The sequence below is a fragment of the Pristis pectinata genome, chromosome 9 (genome assembly GCF_009764475.1).
Source record: "Pristis pectinata isolate sPriPec2 chromosome 9, sPriPec2.1.pri, whole genome shotgun sequence".
NCBI classification, from domain to species: domain Eukaryota; kingdom Metazoa; phylum Chordata; class Chondrichthyes; order Rhinopristiformes; family Pristidae; genus Pristis; species Pristis pectinata.
Genome location: NC_067413.1, coordinates 101429775 through 101449052, shown reverse-complemented (window position 1 = coordinate 101449052; position 19278 = coordinate 101429775). Strand labels below are relative to the sequence as shown.

Genomic DNA, 19278 nt, shown 5'->3' with positions numbered 1-19278 from the left:
AAAAATGCTCTGGATGGAATAGGAATAGATAGAGAGTCATGCTGTAGCACTCAAACATTATTTATCAACTCATTTTGATTCTTTTTTCCCCCCACAAATTAAAAACACAGAAATAGAGTGGGCCATTGTAATTAATCCCAATTTAATCAGTCCCATAAATAGATTATAAAATTTATAATGAACAAGGTTTATTTTGATTTGTTGGAAAATTAAATCTTTTGATTACTAATGGATAACTCAATTTTAAACACAATTCAAGAAGTGTTTGAACACAAGAATGTAAAGATTAGGAGTGGTCATTCAGCCTTTTGAACAATTCATGCCGTTCAATTGTGGCTGACTTTCTACCTCACCTCCACCTTCCTGCATTATCCCCAAGTCTAATTCCTTTACTCTATCCATCCTTGTCTTGAATGTTCAGAACGTTTACATCTCCTGGGGGACTCAGAATGCTAAAGATTCACAGCAAACTGAGTGAAGAATTTTCTGTTCTTCCCAGTCCACATTTTGTGACTGACCCCTATCCCAAAACCCACTCCTTCCACCCCCAACCACTCCTCCAACACCCAACCAAGAAAAAAAGGTACCTTTCCCGTCGAGCCCCTTAAAACATTTAACTCGATTATCACTTATTCCTGTGACCCTCAAAGAATAAATCAATCCTACAAATCTTTGTTGTATTCCCATTAGTACGTATCCATCCTTGGGCAAGGAGACCCCATCTGTACATGCAATATTCCAGCTGTGATACCACCACACACCAACATATCTGCAGAAAGACCTCCCTCTCATACTACAATTCATTTGTATGAAAGGCTAATAGACACTACCATTTTCTTTCAAAGTTACAGCATTACAGCACAAGCCAAAACACAACAAAAATGCATACAATACATGATGCATTACATTATGGGAACACATCTGCACAGTTTAACATATTAATATATACCGACTGGGGGAAATAATGCATAGGACAGAGATGCTCATTTACCTTAAAGATATTCAACAGCAGAATAGTAGAAGCTGTGAAAATCACCAGCATGCTAAAAGGAACAGATGTGAGAGAACAAATGAGCAAATTTCAATTGTAGTTACATCTAATCAAAAGAAACAAGCAACTTAAGTTTCTCAGGGTAAAATACTGTACTTTTTTTTAAAATATGGTATAATTAAGGATACTTGTAGCTCTGTTAGACTGTTTCTCAATACAGGAAGCAGATACCTCAACATGAAACTTGCTCTGTCACAGTTTGCTACAGAAGTCTTTACAATAATAATTTTCTGCCCTTAACCCAAACCACAAGACCATTATTATTCATCTATCAATTTATGTGATAGTAATTCCAGTTCCAAAAACAGTTTGCATGAAGGAATTTTTCTGGATCCACTTTTTTAAATAAATTGCTTTAGCCCATGTTCCTGCTGACAGCAACTCGGAGTGGTGCAGTTGCCCAAATAACAGCAGACTTCCAGGTAACTTGCTTTGATAGCTTAATGCATGATCATGATTGTTGCCTGTGATCATATACTCTATTCACCCTGTGCACAAAGTTTTCAGAGCTTGCTACATTTAGAAGGGGGTATCCTTACACTTTGCACCAGAGGTGAATTATAACCTCCATCTCTTTAACCTGAGTAAGCTGAGAACACACAAACTGAACCAGCATATCCCTGGTCATGTAACTCAGTAACACATCAGGCAGTGGATTTACTCACTGAGCTTCAAGAAAAGCCCTGATCAAATTAAATAACACCACACTGAAAATGTGCCAAGAAACTGAGTATTTATACCAAATGAATATATAAACAAGAAGCTCAAGAAATCAGCCCAAATATTTATATTTCTAAAATCTCTTTGGTGATGACAGAATTTTAGGATTTGAGCTTGCACATGGAGTTCACCCAGTTAATTCTCCCCTTTTCCTAGGTTTGCTCAGTTTTTACCCTCACTACTCTCCAAAACAGCTCAATGCTCAACAAAAACTCATGCACTGACAATCCTGATCTTTAGCATCTGACAAATTACTTGAATGGCAAAATATAAGCAATGGTACAGAAATAAAAGTACCTGCTGATTTTAGTGCAAGACAGCTTCTGTGTGAAAGAAGAGACAGTTTGTAACTGCAACAAATGTAATAACACTTAAAACTCTATATATGTAGAAATGTAAAACACAGGATTTCAAACTCAGGAGGAAAGCTTAACTTTCTGTGCCTATGGTGATGCTGTTTCTACGGTACTATTTGATCTAAACCTATTTCATTGCTATTTCTAAATATTCCTTAATGCTTTCTTTCAAGAATTCATCTAAATCATTCCTGACTGTCAAATCACTCAGTTTACAGAGCTACTTCATTTAATGCTTTCCATATTCCAACAGCATTTTCTGTGGAACAGTTCTTTCAACTTCCTTACATACAGTTAAGACATTAATGACCATACGAATAAGGAGCAGGATTAGACCACTTGGCCTCACATGTGCTGCCATTCAATAAATTGGTTTTACCTGACTATATTCTCAGCTCTATATTCCCGTCAATCTAGAGTAACCTTTCACCCCCTTGCGTGTCAAGCATCTATCCAACTACGTAATAAAAATATTCAAAGACTCTGCTTCAACTGCCCTTTGAAGAACAAAGTTCCAAAGACTCAAGACTCTCTGAAAGAAGTAAATTTCATCTCATCTTAAACAGGTGATCCCTTATTTTTAAGCAGTGATCCAAGATTTAGATTTCTCCCTTAAAGGGAAAGATCCACTTTACATCCACTTTGTCACAATCCCTCAGGACCAGGACACCTTACATTCATCAGAGCACGAAGAGTCAGTGGAGAGCAATATCACTCCACACTTTAGACTTAGAGTCACATTGAAGCAACTCCACACAACAAAGTTGTTTTTTGCTCAATGCAATACACAGATTCATAGAGAAATAAAGCATGGATACAGGCCCTTTGGCCCAACCAGTCCATACTGACCCTGGTGCCCCCCACCGCTAGTCCCAATTTCCTGCATTCAGCCCATATCCCTCTAAGCCCCACCCCTCCATATACCTAAATACTATTGTACCTGCCTCAACTACTTTCTCTGGTAACTCATTCCATATACCAACTACCTTCTGCATGAAAAAGTTGTCCCTCTGGTCACTTTTAAATATTTCTCCTCTTACCATAGATCTATGCCCCCTGGTTTTGGGCTCCCCTACCCTGGGGAAAAGACTGTTACAGTCCACCTTATCTGTGCCACATCTTTACATGTAGGGAAGGTAACACCTTCTCACAATCTCTCAGGATCGAGGATGACTAGTTTCCATTGAAGTTCTGAGGTTTCCAAGATGGGATCAGACTCTACCAAAGATGGGTATGAGATGATTGATGGAGCAAGTGGGTCTGGACAGTTTGGGAGATTATGTGCTTCTTTCACACACAGAGCTTGCGTATGCACCAGACAAATGGATTTGAGGTTTTCAATGCCTTTTTGAACATTCCTCCATTATTTTGAGCAATTGAGTGTTAGTGGGGAAGTTGCACTTTTCCAAGAAGACTTTTCAAATATTCTTGTATCATTTGTTATGTCCATCTGGTAATCACTTGCTGTGAAGCTTAGAATCAGCATTCTCTTAAAATACAAAAGAGCTCTCATTCAGGAATCAAAAGTGGGACAGTACAAAATCTAATATATTAAGGAAAAATGATGGGTGGAAAAAGTACTGAGTTTTCATCCATCATGATTACATGGTGAATTTTGTAGACTTTCTGGTCTTTCCTGTCCTTTTGAATGTTTATAAATTAAAAGTTCTCAATATCCTCCAATTATAAAAATGAAAATGCTACTATTGTTAATTAGTACCTCTTTTTTGGCAATTTTCAGGACGATGTTAGCAATAACCTCTGATGCATTCTGAAGCATGAAGAAGAATGGAATAGGCTGGAAAAAACAAAGTGAAAAGATCAAGGCCATCACTTGAAACCTGCCAGAATTCTACCAGCAAGGCTCAAATCTCAAAAAGCTGTTGAGAAAATAATTTGTAACCAAATAGGAAGTTGCCTCTTTGGTAATTGGTTTATTCTTCTCACATGCACCAAGATACTGTGGAAAAACTTTGTTTTGCATGCCATCCATACAGATCATTTCAAAACACAAATACACTGAGGTAGTACAAAGGGAAAAACAATGACAGAGTGCAGAATATAATGCTAGTTACCAAGAAAGTGCAGTGCAGGCAGACAATAAAGTGCAAGGCCATTTAACAAAATATTACATTTGTATTTTAAATAATGAAAAGTGTGGAACAGCAGCGTCAGTCATTTTTTGCTGTACCTCATTTCAGAGAGGTGTTTTGCTACACGCAACCAACACACCCCCAAATAATTCTCCACTGATAATTTTCATCCAATGTTTATTATACAATTATCTAGGCCAACATTCCTTTATCCCCACCCAGTTTGAAACCTAGGTTGTGAAAAAAGGGCTTTGAATTTATTTGGACAGGTATACATACAAGCTATCATAGTTACATTCAAGCTATTTTTATTTGTAGTATCAGTTGGAGACTGGCCCCTTGAATTTAGCCACAAGTGCTTGGAACTCCACCTACTGGTATTTCCAAGAATTGAAGGACTGAAATCGGAATTTGTGGAGGACAGCATCCGGATTCGGTCTCCGAATTCCTCAGCCCTGTGGGTAGCTGCTGTACTTTTATGGTGCCGTCACTTTTCTTCCATCTTAAAAGTTAAATGATAAATAAACACTAGCTAAAGCAAGCAGAGATCCGTCAATTGTACTGGCAGTCAACAAGAGGGAGAGCAAAGCCAGGTGCAAAACTGCTGTAAAGAGGGAAAACAAATAAAATACAGATGCAATAAGAGAAATTTAGCCTAGCACACAACATTTTACGGAAAATATGCCAGAGCTATGGAATGATAATGGAAAGCACCATATCCAAGAATTTAAAAACAGATGACATCAATGTGAATGTTTTGGCAAAACTCAGCATGTATTGGTATTAGTTTATTATTGTCACTTGTACTAAGGTACAGTGAAAAACTTGTCTTGCATACCATTCATACAGATCAATTCATTACAGTGCATTGAGGTAGTACAGAGTAAAAACAATAACAGAATACAGAGTAAAGTGTCACAGCTACAGGTAAGTGCATTACAGGTAGACAATAAGGTATAAGGTCATAAGGTAGATTGAGGTCAAGAGTCCATCCCATCATGCAAGGGAACTGGTCAACAGTCTTATCACTTGTGGGATTTAAGCTGTCCTTGAGCCTGTTGGTACATGCCCTCAGGATCCTGTATCTTCTACCTGATGGGAGAGGAGAGAAGACAGAATGAGCTGGGTGGGTGGGGTCTTTGACTGCTTCACCAAGACAGTGAGAAGTATAGACAGAGTCCATGGAGGGGAGGCTGGTTTCCATGACGTGCTGGGCTGTGCTCTCTGCAGTTTCATGTGGTCCTGGGCAGAGCAGTTGCCATACCAAGCTGTGATATATCCAGATAGGATGCTTTCTATGGTGCATTGATAGAAGTTGGTGTCAAAGGGGACATGCCAAATTTCTTCAGCCTCCTGAGGAAGTAAAGGCTCTGGTGAGCTTTCTTGGCCGTGGTGTCTGCATGGTTGGACCAGGACAGGCTATTGGTGATGTTCACTCCTAGGAACTTGAAGCTCTCGACCTCAGCACCATCGATATAGACAGGTGCATGTACACCACCCACTTTCCTGAAGGAAATAACCAGCCCTTTTGTTTTGATGACATTGAGGGAAAGGTTGTCATGACGCCATGTCACTAAGCTCTCTTATCTCCTTCCTGTACTCCGACTCATCATTATTTGATATATGGCCAACTACAGTGGTATCATCTGCAAACTTGCAGATGGAGTTAGAGCAGAATCTGGCTACGCAGTCATGAGTGTATAGGGAGTAGAGGGCTGAGGACAGCCTTGTGGGGCACCAGTGTCGAGAATAATCGTGCTGGAGGTATTGCTGCCTATCCTCACTGATTGCGGTCTTGTTGGTCAGAAAGTCAAGGATCCAGTTGCAGAGGGAGGTGTTGAGTCCCAGATCTTGGAGTATGGTGATGCAATGTTAAAAGACCTTGAGGTATGTTTGGAAATGCAATCGATCAAAAATGTTGAACTACATAAATGAAAATGTAGAATGCAAGTTAGTGGAAATCTGTACAGCTCAGTCATACAGCATAGAAACAGGCCATTCAGCCCACAATGTCTATGCCAACCAGTGGGTACCAATCAGTATCAATCCCATCTTCCATCACATGGTCCACAGCCTTCAATGCCCAGGCAATTCAAGAGCTTGTCTAGACACCTCTTAAATGTTGTTAGGGACTCTGCTTCCACCACTTCCTGCAGCAGTGCAATTCCAGTCTCCCTCAGATGCCCTTTAAATCTCTTACCCCTTTACCCAAATCCATGTCCTCTGGTTTTAGTCATCTCTGATAAGGGGATAAGATTCCTGCAGTCTACCCCAGCTATACCCCTCATTATTTTATATACGTCAACCATATCCCCTCTTAACCTCCTCTCCTCCAGGGAAAACAGACCCAGCCTCTCCAGTCTTTCCTCAGAACTAAAGCATTTCATCCCAGGTAATATCCTGGTGAATCACCCCTGCATTCTCTCTCACACTATCACATCCTTCTGTAGAGTGGTAACCAGAACTGCACACAATGCTCCAAGGTTTGACTGATGTTTTATTAAATTAGAGCATAACCTCTCTGCTCTGATATTCAATGCCCTGATTAATGAAGGTCTGCATCCCATTCTTAACCACATTGTCTACCTGTGCTCCTGCCTTCAATTGATCTTTAGATATGCACACCAAGATCCATTTCTCACTACTACCTAGGGCCTTACCATTCCTAGCCTCATTAGTACTCCCAAAATGCATCACCTCACAATTATCAGGATTAAACGCCACCTGCCATTTCATCAACACATCACTATCATCCTGTAGCCCAACTACCCTGCACATTGTCAATTCCTCCACCAATCTTCACATCATCTGCAAATTTACTGATCACACCACCTAATCCACATACATTACAAACAGCTAAGGTCCTGTGGAACACCACTAGTAACAGGCTTCCAATCACAAAAATAGTCCTGTCATCACCTTCGATCTCCTATTGCCATGTTGCCATGTCATCACCTTCGATCTCCTATTGCCATGTTGCCATGTCATCACCTTCGATCTCCTATTGCCATGTTGTCCCTTACAGGACCTTCTGTCTTTGGTTATTTCCATCTGCCCGTTTCACCAACACACTGTCAACAACTCCTTTGACTCACCTGAATCCTGTCTGCCAGTAATATGACACCTTTGCCTTCCTAATTTCCTTTTTAAGTATTTCCCCACATTTTTTATATTCTTTGCAGGTCTATCCTGTCCTTAGTTCTGTATACCTACTGTGTGCTTCCTTTTCCCTCTTTAGCCAACCTTTGAAATCCTTCAACATTCAGTGTTCCCTCTGCTTGTTATCCTTGGCTTTCAACCTTTTCTGCACCAACTCCAGACACAAAGATACAAGTGAGGTAAAATGCTGCAAGCAGTCAGGAAGTCTGAGGAACCTTGGAAATTTCCAGCCTTGGAGGAGTTACTTGAGAGCTGTTTTTAAATCAAGAAATACAAATGTCAGGTATAAATGTAAATCCAGAACATGATTTTGAAATACACTGGGAGAGGACGACGAGGTAACACACTCCAACTAGTAAAATGTAAATTCAGCTTCAGCATCAAGGGATGCTCCTTCATATCAAGAGTAATCAATCTATGCAGTGGTAGCAAGATTCTGAAATTGTGTAAGAATTAATTGCAGGGAGCAATGGGGAGACTTTAGGGATATGCTGCATTGATGAATTAAGGATGGTTGAGTAGCATTTTTCATCCATAATAATCTTGCACTTGAGGTGAATAGCTATCTTTAAATTTGTAACTAAGTGATTCAGGTAGGCTCATATTCCTGTTCATTCATGATCCACACATGAAGTGACCCACTTAAGCAAGATTATACTTGAAGCATCTTCATTTTTGATAGTTGAGTTAAGCACAAATATTAAAGGGGAAATTAATAGGGCCATTATACAGGTCATCCCCAGGTTACAGCAGGGTTCAGTTCCTGTGAACTGTTCATAACCACTCACTTTAATCTTGATCCAGCTGGTCTTTTTTCCAAATCATTGGCAAAACTCTCACCCAAGCCACTTACCATTGCAGTTTACAAAATCCTAACCATCTAGTCTCTGGGCATTCTTTCACTAGAACATTTCTGTTGCTTCCAACCTGCAGAATCACCCTTGATTCCCCACTTGTCATTCTTTCACCCATTCTCCTAACATGGCCCCATTTCTCCACTCCTTTAATTCTGACTTATGAAGTGAATATTTATTGTGAGCAGCTGTTTCATGTTTCTGGACAATTGGGCTTTGTTCCAGGGAAGGTGGGAGCTGTTCCGACAGGACAGTTTGCATCTGAACTGGAGGGGGACTAACATACTTGTAGGTAGATTTGCTAGTGCTGCTCTGGGGGGGGGGGGGGGGGGGGGGGGGGGGGGGGGGGGGGGGGGGGGGTAAACTAGATTTGCAGGGGGAGGGGAACCAGAGTGTTAGAGCAGATAGTGAGGTGGAGGAGGTTATAGGTCATGTGAGGACTGCAGGTAGAGACAGAAATCAAAGGCTGTTCCCTAATAGGAGATCAAGTATTGCATTCTCTCTTGTTGGTACCTCTATATATTGATTTTAGAAAACTTTCCTGAACACACTTGACAAACTCCAAGCCATCCAGCCCTTTCAGTGTGGGAGTCCCAGTCAATATGTGGAAAGTTAAAAATCCCCTACTATTACAACTTTGTTTCTTACATTGGTCTGCTATCCCTCCACAGATTTGCTCCTCCAATTCTCTGACTATTGGGCGGTCTATAATACAACCCTATTAGTGTGGTCATACTTTTCCTGTTCTCAGGTGCATTTATTTCAATTGAAGGAGTATTGTAGGTAAGGCAGATGAGTTTAGGAGGTGGATTGACACTTGGGATTATGACATTATTGCTACTAGAGAGACTTGGTTACAGGAGGAGCAGGACTGGCAGCTTAATGTTCCAGGTTCTGTTGTTTCAGATGTGATAGAGGGGGAGGGATGGCATTACAAACAGGGAAAATATCACAGCTGTGCATAGACAGGACAGCCTGGAGGGCTCATCTGCAGAGGCCATATGGGTAGAGCTGAGGAACAGGAAAGGTATGACCACACTAATAGGGTTGTATTATAGACCGCCCAATAGTCAGAGAGAATTGGAGGAGCAAATCTATAGAGGGATAGCAGACCAATGTAAGAAACAAAGTTGTAATAGTAGGGGATTTTAACTTTCCACATATTGACTGGGACTCCCACACTGAAAGGGCTGGATGGCTTGGAGTTTGTCAAATGTGTTCAGGAAAGTTTTCTAAAATCAATATATAGAGGTACCAACAAGAGAGAATGCAATACTTGATCTCCTATTAGGGAACCAGACAGGTCAAGTTACAGAAGTATGTGTAGGTGAACATTTTGGGTCCAGTGACCATAATGTCATTAGCTTCAAGTTAATTATGGATAAGTCTGGTCCTTGAGTAGAGGTTCTAAATTGGAAAAAAAGACAATATTGTAGAAATGAGAAAGAATCTAAGAAGAGTGGATTGGGATACGTTGTTTTCTTGCAAGGATGGGTTCAGTAAAAGCATTCAAAGACAAAATTTTGAGAGTGCAGAGTTTGCGTGTTCCTGCTAGGATTAAAGGCAAATTTAACAAGCATGGGGAACCTTGGTTTTCAAGGGATGTTGGCAATCTGGTTAAGAAAAAGAGGTGTATAGCAGGTATAGGCAACTAGGAACAAATGAGGTACTTGAAGAGTATAGAAAAAGAAAGAAAATACCAAGGAAGGAAATCAGGAAGGCAAAAAGATGACCTGAAGCTGCTCTGGCAGATAATGTGAAGGTAAACCCAAAGGGTTTCTACAAGTATATTAAAAGGATAGTAAGGGACAAAATTGGTCCCTTGGAAGATCAGAGTGGTGGGCTATGTGTGGAGCCTCAGGAGATGGGGGAGATCTTAAACAGTTTTTTTTGCATCAGTATTTACTCAGGAAACTGGCATAGTTTCATAGTGGATATGGAAGGAAGGGAAACAAGCAGGAGTGTCATGGAACATATAGAGATTAAAGAGGAGGAGGTGCTTGCTGCCTTACAGCAAATAAAGGTAGATAAATCCCCCGGGCCTGGCATGATATTTCCTCGGACATTGAGGGAGACTACTGTAGAAATTGCAGGGGCCCTGGCAGATATATTTAAAATGTCCTTAGCCATGGGTGTGGTGCCGGACGACTGGAGGGTAGCTCATGTTGTTCTGTTTAAAAAAGGCTCAAAGTAAACCAGGTAATTACAGGCCGGTGAGCCTGACATCAGTAGTAGGTAAATTATTGGAAGGTGTTCTGAGAGATTGGATATACAAGTATTTGGACAACCAAGGGCTGATTAAGGATAGTCAGCATGGCTTTGTGCGTGGTAGATCGTGTTTAACAAATCTTGTGGAGTTTTGAGGAGGTTACCAAGAAAGTAGATGAAGGAAAGGCTGTGGATGTTGCCTACATGGACTTTAAGGCCTTTGACAACGTCCCACATGAGAGATTAGTTCAGAAGGTTCAGACACTAGGTATCCATGGAAAGGTTGTAAATTGGATTCGAAATTGGCTGTGTGGGAGAAGACGCAGTGGTTGTGGATGATTATTTCTCAGACTGGAGGCCTGTGACTAGACGTGTGCCTCAGGGATCTGTGCTGGGTCCATTGTTGTTTGTTGTCTATATCAATGATCTAGATCAGAGTGTGGTAAATTGGATCAGCAAGTTTGCTGATAACACTAAGATTGGAAGCATTGTGGACAGTGAGGAAGGCTTTCAAAGCTTGCAGAGGGACCCGGACCAACTGGAAAAATGGGCCAGAAAATGACAGATGGAATTTAATGCAGACAAGTGTGAGGTGTTGCATTTTGGAAGGACAAATCAAGGTAGGACATACACAGTAAACAGTAGGGCACTGAGGAGTGCAGAGGAACAAAGGGATCTGGGAGTTCAGATACATAATTCCCTGAAAGTGGCGTCACAGGTAGACAGGGTTGTAAAAAAAGCTTTTGGCATCCTGGCATTCATAAATCAAAATATTGAGTATAGGAGTTGGGATGTTATGGTGAGGTTGTAATAGACATTGGTGAGGCCAAATTTGGAGTATTATGTGCAGTGCTGGTCACCTAACTATAGGAAGGATATCAGTAAGATTGGAAGAGTTCAGAGAAGATTTACTAGAATGTTGCCAGATCTTCAGGAGTTGAGTTACAGGGAAAGATTGAACAGGTTAGGACTTTATTCATTGTAGTATAGAAGAATGAGGGGAGATCTGATAGAGGTTTACAAAATTATGAGGGGTAGAGACAGTAAATGTGAGTAGGCTCTTTCCACCTAGATTAGGAGAGATAAGTACAAGGACATGGCTTTAGGGTGAAAGGGGAAAGGTTTAGAGGGAACATTAGGGGGAACTTCTTCACTCAGAGTGGTGGGAGTGTGGAACGAGCTGCTATCTGATATGGTAAATGCGGGCTCACTCTCAAGTTTTAAGAATAAATTGGATAGATACATGGATGGGAGAGGTCTGGAGGGTTAAGGACTGGGTGCAGGTCAATGGAACTAGCTGAATAAAGTTTCAGCACAGATTAGAAGGGCCAAATGGCCTGTTTTCTGTGTAGTGTTCTATGGCTGTTCATTGCAAGTTACAGAGTGCTATTGTATTTTGATCTCACTTGCTACAACTGTTCAATATCTCTGGATTATTTTGGTATACAAAGGTAATCTGTGATGTCTTCTTAAAACCCTATCCCATGTCTCCAACCTCATGTCCAACAACTGTGGGAAGCTCAAGTTCAATATTATCATTAAGGTCAAAAGTGTACATCAGCTAAATCTACCACTTCTCTCTGATCCACTGGGAGAAACTCCCCAAGGTACTGTGTTCTTACTAAGGTTGTGCTTTTCTCTGCCACCTTCCTCGTGCCTTATCCAAGTTCATCAATAGCCTTGGGATTTCAAACAGCCTTCTCCTCTCACTCAACATCTCTGCCCCGCCCCCACAATTGCATTTAGTTGAAGTCCAAAAGATCCTGTTCCTTTACAATCCACAGGTATGGAAATATGTTCAAAGACAGAATGGCAGCAGCATAAAATATCAAATCTTTGCAGAGCCAGAGAGAATTGTTTAGCATACTTCAAGAGTAAAATTTTAGTACCAATTTATGGCATGAACAAAGCTTTTTGTTAGACCACAGCCAAACAACAAGCAGAATTTGAGAGATCCACGTAGGTTCAATCCAAATCTCTCTTCAGGCTCATGGGAGAAAGGCAAGCCCTGTCTGGGATATAGAACAGTACAGCACAGTACAGGCCCTTCAGCCCATGATGTTGTGCCAAACTATGTAAACATCTACTCCACGATCAATCTAACCAGTCCCTCCTGCACAGCACATAACCGTCCGTTTTTCTTACTTCCAGGTGCCTATCTAAGAGCCTTTTAAATGTCCCTATCATATCACTGAAATATAATATTTCAATATATTCAGGAAACTTGATGCTGATTAAATATTACTGACATTCATGGTCGCTTCCCCTAACAGTGAAATCTGGTCATAAGATCACAATCTATTTCAGTGTTGATAACTATTGCTTAAATACGAGTACATTTTAAACATGTGGACAAATAAAGTAACTGTTCTTACATTATTTGTTATATCAATGTTATAAATATACAATTAAACATTCTTTTGTTGCTACAAAATATATTTAAACATCAGTAAATTGCATCAATGTAATATGCATGTCCAATTCTTCCCAGAACAAAGAAACATCCTTACCAGTTTAGACAATGCCCGGGAACCAGCATAGATACTACCAACAAATATCAATACACCAGGCAACCAGGAAATCTTGGCAGACCTATCGACGTTTAAATGACATCATTAACACAAAAAGTCAAATGTTACTGTTATAATGTATCAAAATCAATAATTTTCTTTTTTGTCAATCATGCTGTTTCTGTTTATATATTTACTATATCATAGATATGGCAAATTTTCTCATGCTCTCTTCAATCAGCTGAAATTAATCTTCATATGGCCATCCAAAAGTAGGTGGGCTGCTATGACATTCCAACTTTCTCATCATCTACAGCAGATGTGTTTTCAATTGGTTCTCAGCATGTGGACACCTCTGGTTAAGTCAGCAAGTACTGCTCAGGCCAGCTGTCTGACAGCATCCCTAGTTTTGCCAAAGTGGAGATCTTGGATCATTTTCCAGAAAATGGTTTCACATGATCTAGTGATTTGACAGGTGTGGGAAGTTTCTGTTTAATTGTGATTAAATTTAAATCAGTAATTCTAAGCAATGAAGACAAAATCTGGTTTAGTTGGAGTCAATAATATTACCATAGTCCCCTTACCATAGAAAAGAGCTTCTCATCTCCACCCATCCTAGTTTCCAGGCCACCTGAAGCAATAAAGTTCCCACAATTGTTTGCCATCTGTAAAAAGACAAAAAAGGCAAGAGAATAAATCACATTTCACAGAAAATCATGAACCTACTCAAAAATTCCAATATCATCCATGAAAAAATACATACCCTTGAAAAAGTGTTGGATAGGTAAACTTCAATATTGAAAGGACATACTGAAAAAGAACGAGTTGATTAGACATTTAAGACTTACAGCAAGAGTAATTGCAAATGTTTGAAGTGGTGCAGTTCAGGTAACAATGGGCAAGTTTTGTTAATTGAAACAATGGCATTGTCTTCCCCTAATTCAGCACAGAAGTTACTTTTTAAAAGCAGATGTTGGAACTGTAACTTCTACATTTAACAGTACTGCATATGACTTTCACATATTCTATTCAATAGCCTTTGCTTTTAATACTTTATCTAGACATTGTAGGTAACAATCCTTCAGCACTGAATGCTAGCCATACTTCATTCAAGTATGTGTTCAAATCTCACTCCAGAAATTGAATACAAAAACATAGGCTTACACTGCAATTTATTACAGTTGGATTAACTCACTGCTGAAGATTCAAATGTATGTATGAGAGGTTAAACCAAGGTCCAGTTTGTTCTCTTGTGTGGATGTACAGTAAAAACTGTACAACTCTGGTATCTCTGGAGTAGCAGATTTTCCGGACTTTTGGATGTTTCCCCTACTAATATCCCAACACAATTTTATTTCATTTAAAAAAAATTACACTGTTCTCAATGCCAGACCCAGCCACATAACTGGCTCACACTTTGGACACTAGACTTCAGCCACATACTTGGTTCACAATCTGGGCCCACTGTTTATACTTGAGACCAATGAACAGAGCTTCCCGACAACTAGATACTGGATTATCAAGACTTCTACTGTAAATTATTTTATGTTGCCAATTCAAATTAAAAGAAAGTTAGTGTAGTGGTCAATACTTATCACTCAATCAACATCACAAAATCAAATCATCTGGTCACTTTTGTTGTTCATTGGAGTTGGCTGTGGAGGGAGGCTAGATTATAATAGTGATAAAATTGTAAAGGTCCATTGGCAGGAAACTGATAAAGGATGCACGAAGACCTTGAAAAGTACCACATGAACACAAGTCTGTCCTTTCTGTAAATCTGCAAATGCAGCTTTAGCAGCACAATTTACAGTATTTATACAGTGCCTTTAACATAAGAAAATGTTTTAAGGAACTTTACAGAAGCCAAGGCCAAAAACCGAAATTGGAAAAACAATTTTTAAGAGTAGATTTAAATGTGCAGTGAGAAGTACACAACAACAGAAGCTCAAAGAAAGTGTTCTTTATCTCGATATCATGGGAAATGTGGGAGTTTGTATGTCCCACTCCAGAACTCAGCACTGGATTGGAAGTCATCCCCCACCAAGGGACTGCCTAAGACATATGCTGGAATACCCCAGATCACGCTGCAGTTATTCTGGGCCTCGCTGCAAATGAACTTCTAGATCAGCATGTTGAGAAACTGACTAGGGTACAGGTTATTTTAGATTTTGTATTGTGCACCAGGAAAGGGATAATTAATAATTTTGTGGGAAAATATCTTAATATTGATAGAATGTGGTCAATTAAGCTTGAAAGTGATGTAGTTCAATCTGAAATCAGACTTATCAACCTAAACATGGGACCTATGAACGTACAAGGGGCAGGTTGGATGTGGTACATTAGGAAGCTACATTAAAGGTATAAAATTGGACAATGGCTGGCAATAAATATACATTCATCTCAGGCAAAAACACAATAGGAAATGCATTATGTACAAGGGCATTATACACTTGTCAGAAAGAGCAATAAGCATGAAGATTGGTGGTGTTTTAGATATCAGCAAAGGGTGACAAATAAATTAATAATAGAACATGAGATGTCATGGAACAAAAAACACACTAAGAGATTCTACAAGTATATTTTTTAAAAATCCCACAAGGTAAATGTATACAAGTTATAGACAGAGGTAGGAACATTTATAATCAGGAATAAGGAAATGGTAGAGGAATTAACCAAGTTCTTATGTCTCTTCACAAACAACAAAACTCTCCTGAAATACTGGAGAACCAGTGAATGAGAAAAAGTAAATTGGTGTTAATTGTGAAATACCACCAGAGAGGTTAATGAGCCTGATAAGATCTCTTTATTAGTCACATGTACATTGAAACACACTATGAAATACATCCTTTTGCATAGTGTTCTGGGGGCAGCCCGCAAGTGTCGCCATGCTTCTGGCACCACATAGCATGCCCACAACTTCCTAACCTGTACGTCTTTGGAATGTGGGAGGAAACCAGAGAAAACTAATGCAGACATGAGGAGAACATACAAACTTCTTACAGACAGTGGCCGGATTTGAACCCAGGTCACTGGCACTGTAAAGCATTATGCTAATCACTACACTACCCAAATCCCAAGGACCTAATGATCTACAATTCCAGAATTTAGAAGGTAGTGGCTACAGAGGCAATGAATACTCCTCCAAGATTCTCCAGCAACTGGAATGGTTCCTGTGTATTGGAGGGTAACAAATGTGATCCCACTCTTTAAGAAAGGAAGTGGGAAAGTTGCCAACTTGTTTGCCTGACTTTGGGGAAAGTGCTAGAATATATAATAACAGATGCGATATCAATGACACGATTGAGCAGTCAACATGTATTTATGAAAGGGACATCATGTTTGATTAATCTATTAGAATTATAAGGATTCATCCAGTAGAGAAGATGAGGAGGAAACCAGTGAATATGCTGTACCTGGATGTTCAGCAGGTTTTCAAGATATTGGTGCAGAGGGAATTCAGGTTATCACACTGGATTGAGAGTTGATTATTAGGTAGGAAACAAAGCAGGATTATACAAGTCCTTCTCACGTTGGCATTATGTAACTAGTGGAGTACTGCAGAGATTGGTTCTTGGATCCCAACTATTCCGAGTAGGCAAAAGGCAATGTATCCATGATTGCTGATGATAGGAAACTAAATGGGATTTTGAGTAGCAACAAGGATGCAAAGAGGCTTGAGGTGGATAAAGATAAGCAAAGTGAGTGAGAAATAAATGGTAAATGAGAACAATGTGGAAAACACGAGGTTATTCACTTGTATGGAAGAAAAATAGAAAAGCTGAGTAGTTTTCAAATGGGGAGAAAATGGGAAATGATCTTCAGACAAACCTGGCTGTCCTCATACACAAGTTATTGAAAGCCAACATGCAGATGCAGCAGACAATGAGGAAGACAAGTGGTATGTTGCCCTTTATTGCAAGAAGATTTGAGTACAAGAGTAAAGATATCCAACTACAATTGTATCAGGACTTGGTGAGACTACTCCAAAAACAGTATACACAATTTTGGACACAGGAGGATACACTTGTTACAGACAGAGTGCAATAAAATTCACCATAGAGATCTATGAGGTGGCAGGTACATCATTACAAGGAAAGATTGAGTAGACTAGATTCAGTTCTCCAGAACTCAGAAGAATGAAAGATGATCTCAATGAAATTTTTACAGGAGGATCAGCTGGTTAGATACAGGGAGGATGTTTGTGGTGGTGGAGTAGTGTGGAGCTAGGAGCCACAATCCCAAAGCACGGGGCAAGCCATTTAGCAATTAGTAAGAAGTCACTCAGTGTGGTGAAGGGGGGAGAAGTCTGTGTCCCGGAGGAGAATGGGTTTCTGGATCCGAGGAGCAGAGGGAGGGAGGGAGGATACAGTCACACCATGCTGAGATAACGGCAGCTAGGATTTCTTTCACAGACAGAACAGGCTCGAGGGTCCGAAGAGCCGCCTCCCGCCGCCCTCACAGAGCGGGCACCCCCCAGTCCCTTCCTTCCCCACCCCCCCGGGCGCTACCCCCCCCCCGGGCGCTGCCCCCCCCGGGACACACCCCCCCCCCCCGGGCGCTGCCCCCCCGGGACACCCCCCCCCCCCCCGGGCGCTGCCCCCCCCCGGGACACCCCCCCCCGGGCGCTGCCCCCCCGGGACACCCCCCCCCCCCGGGCGCTGCCCCCCCGGGACACCCCCCCCCCACCGGGCGCTGCCCACCCCCCGGGACACCCCCCCCCCCCCCCGGGCGCTGCCCACCCCCCGGGACACCCCCCCCCCCACCGGGCGCTGCCCACCCCCCGGGAAACCCCCCCCCCCACCGGGCGCTGCCCACCCCCCGGGACACCCCCCCCCCCGGGCGCTGCCCCCCCCCGGGACACCCCCCCCCCCCCGGGCGCTGCCCCCCCCCGGGACACCCCGCCTCACCTTGTTGGTGAAGTAGGAAGCGGTGAAGAGCAGCGAGACCAACAGCTCCAGTCGTTTGATCCACATCAGGTTATCGCGGGGGCCCGACGGCCGGGGAGGGCCGGGGAGGGGAGCGACGGCCGGGGAGGGGAGGGGAGCGACGGCCAAGGAGGGGAGGGGAGGGGAGCGACGGCCGGGGAGGGGAGGGGAGCGACGGCCGGGGAGGGGAGGGGAGGGGAGGGGAGCGACGGCCGGGGCCGGGGCCCGGGGACCGGACTCGGCGGGTCACCAGCTCCTCACCGCCCGCCCCGGCGCTCCGCCACCATCTTGAAGCCACGTCATCCGGTGACCCAACCAATCACAAGGGAGTAACCCCGCTGTGTTCCGCCTTCTTAAAGGCGCAGCCCCGTCAACGGAGACGTCAATCACCCAGGCCAGAGGGAGTGGGAGGAGTCAATGAGCAGAGCACTAATAACCTTCACATGGTTAATGACTCGGTGTTGGTATTGGTTTATTATTGTCACCTGTACCGAGGTACAGTGGAAAACTTGTCTTACAAACCGATCGTACAGGTCAATTCATTACACAGTGCAGTTACATTGAGTCAGTACAGAGTGCATTGATGTAGTACAGGTAAAAACAATAACAGTACAGAGTAAAGTGTCACAGCTACAGAGAAAGTGCAGTGCAATAAGGTGCAGGGTCACAACAAGGTAGATTGTGAGGTCAGAGTCCATCTCATTGTATAAGGGAACCGTTCAATAGTCTTATCACAGTGGGGTAGAAGCTGTCCTTGAGTCTGGTGGTACGTGCCCTTAGGCTCCTGTATCTTCTACCTGATGGAAGACGAGAGAAGAGAGAATGACCCGGGTGGGTGGGGTCTTGGATTATGCTGGCTGCTTCACCAAGACAGTGAGAGGTAAAGACAGAGTCCAAGGAGGGGAGGCTGGTGTCCATGACACGCTGGGCTGTGTCCACAACTTCCTGCTCCATTATCAAACACATCCTCACCTCCCATTTGACTTAATGTAAACTCTCCCCCAAAGATGCTGCCTGACCTGCCGAGTGTTTCCAGCATTACCTGTTTTGTTTCTGTTCGTATTTCAGATTTATAGTGTCTCCAGCTTTTTGATTTTCACTTTAAATCTGTTTTTTGCCACATTTTTCAACTCACCTATTTTCATATATCCACCAAAGAAAGTAACACCCTTCTCCAACTTATTCTCTGTTAAAAGGTTCAAAATCATTCTCAAACCAACTAGCCTGAAGGGTTTCGGCAGAACCACTGACTCTCCCTCTGCCCCCACAGATGCTGCCTGACCCTCTGAGTTCGTCCAGCACTTTGCATTGCTCCAGGTTCCAGCACCTGCCGTCTCAGCAGGAGCCGGAAGACCCACACTCAGTGATTCAGGAACAGCTTCTTCCCCTCCGCCCGCAG

General features: G+C 42.2%; 1 protein-coding gene across 1 annotated transcript in view; it reads right to left on the bottom strand.

The window, feature by feature from the left end:
- The window catches only part of LOC127574618 (transmembrane protein 241), a 99623-nt gene extending 81636 nt beyond the window's left edge, over positions 1–17987 (bottom strand). The window contains exons 1-7 of the mRNA XM_052023767.1: positions 17862–17987; positions 13715–13761; positions 13536–13616; positions 12952–13033; positions 3848–3925; positions 2069–2091; positions 992–1043 (exon numbers count right to left, since the gene is read on the bottom strand). Coding sequence (XP_051879727.1) covers positions 992–1043; positions 2069–2091; positions 3848–3925; positions 12952–13033; positions 13536–13616; positions 13715–13761; positions 17862–17927 — 429 coding nt within the window. The 5' untranslated portion in view covers positions 17928–17987. The remainder of the gene's footprint in view (positions 1–991; positions 1044–2068; positions 2092–3847; positions 3926–12951; positions 13034–13535; positions 13617–13714; positions 13762–17861) is intronic.
- Between the last annotated feature and the right edge of the window lie 1291 nt (positions 17988–19278).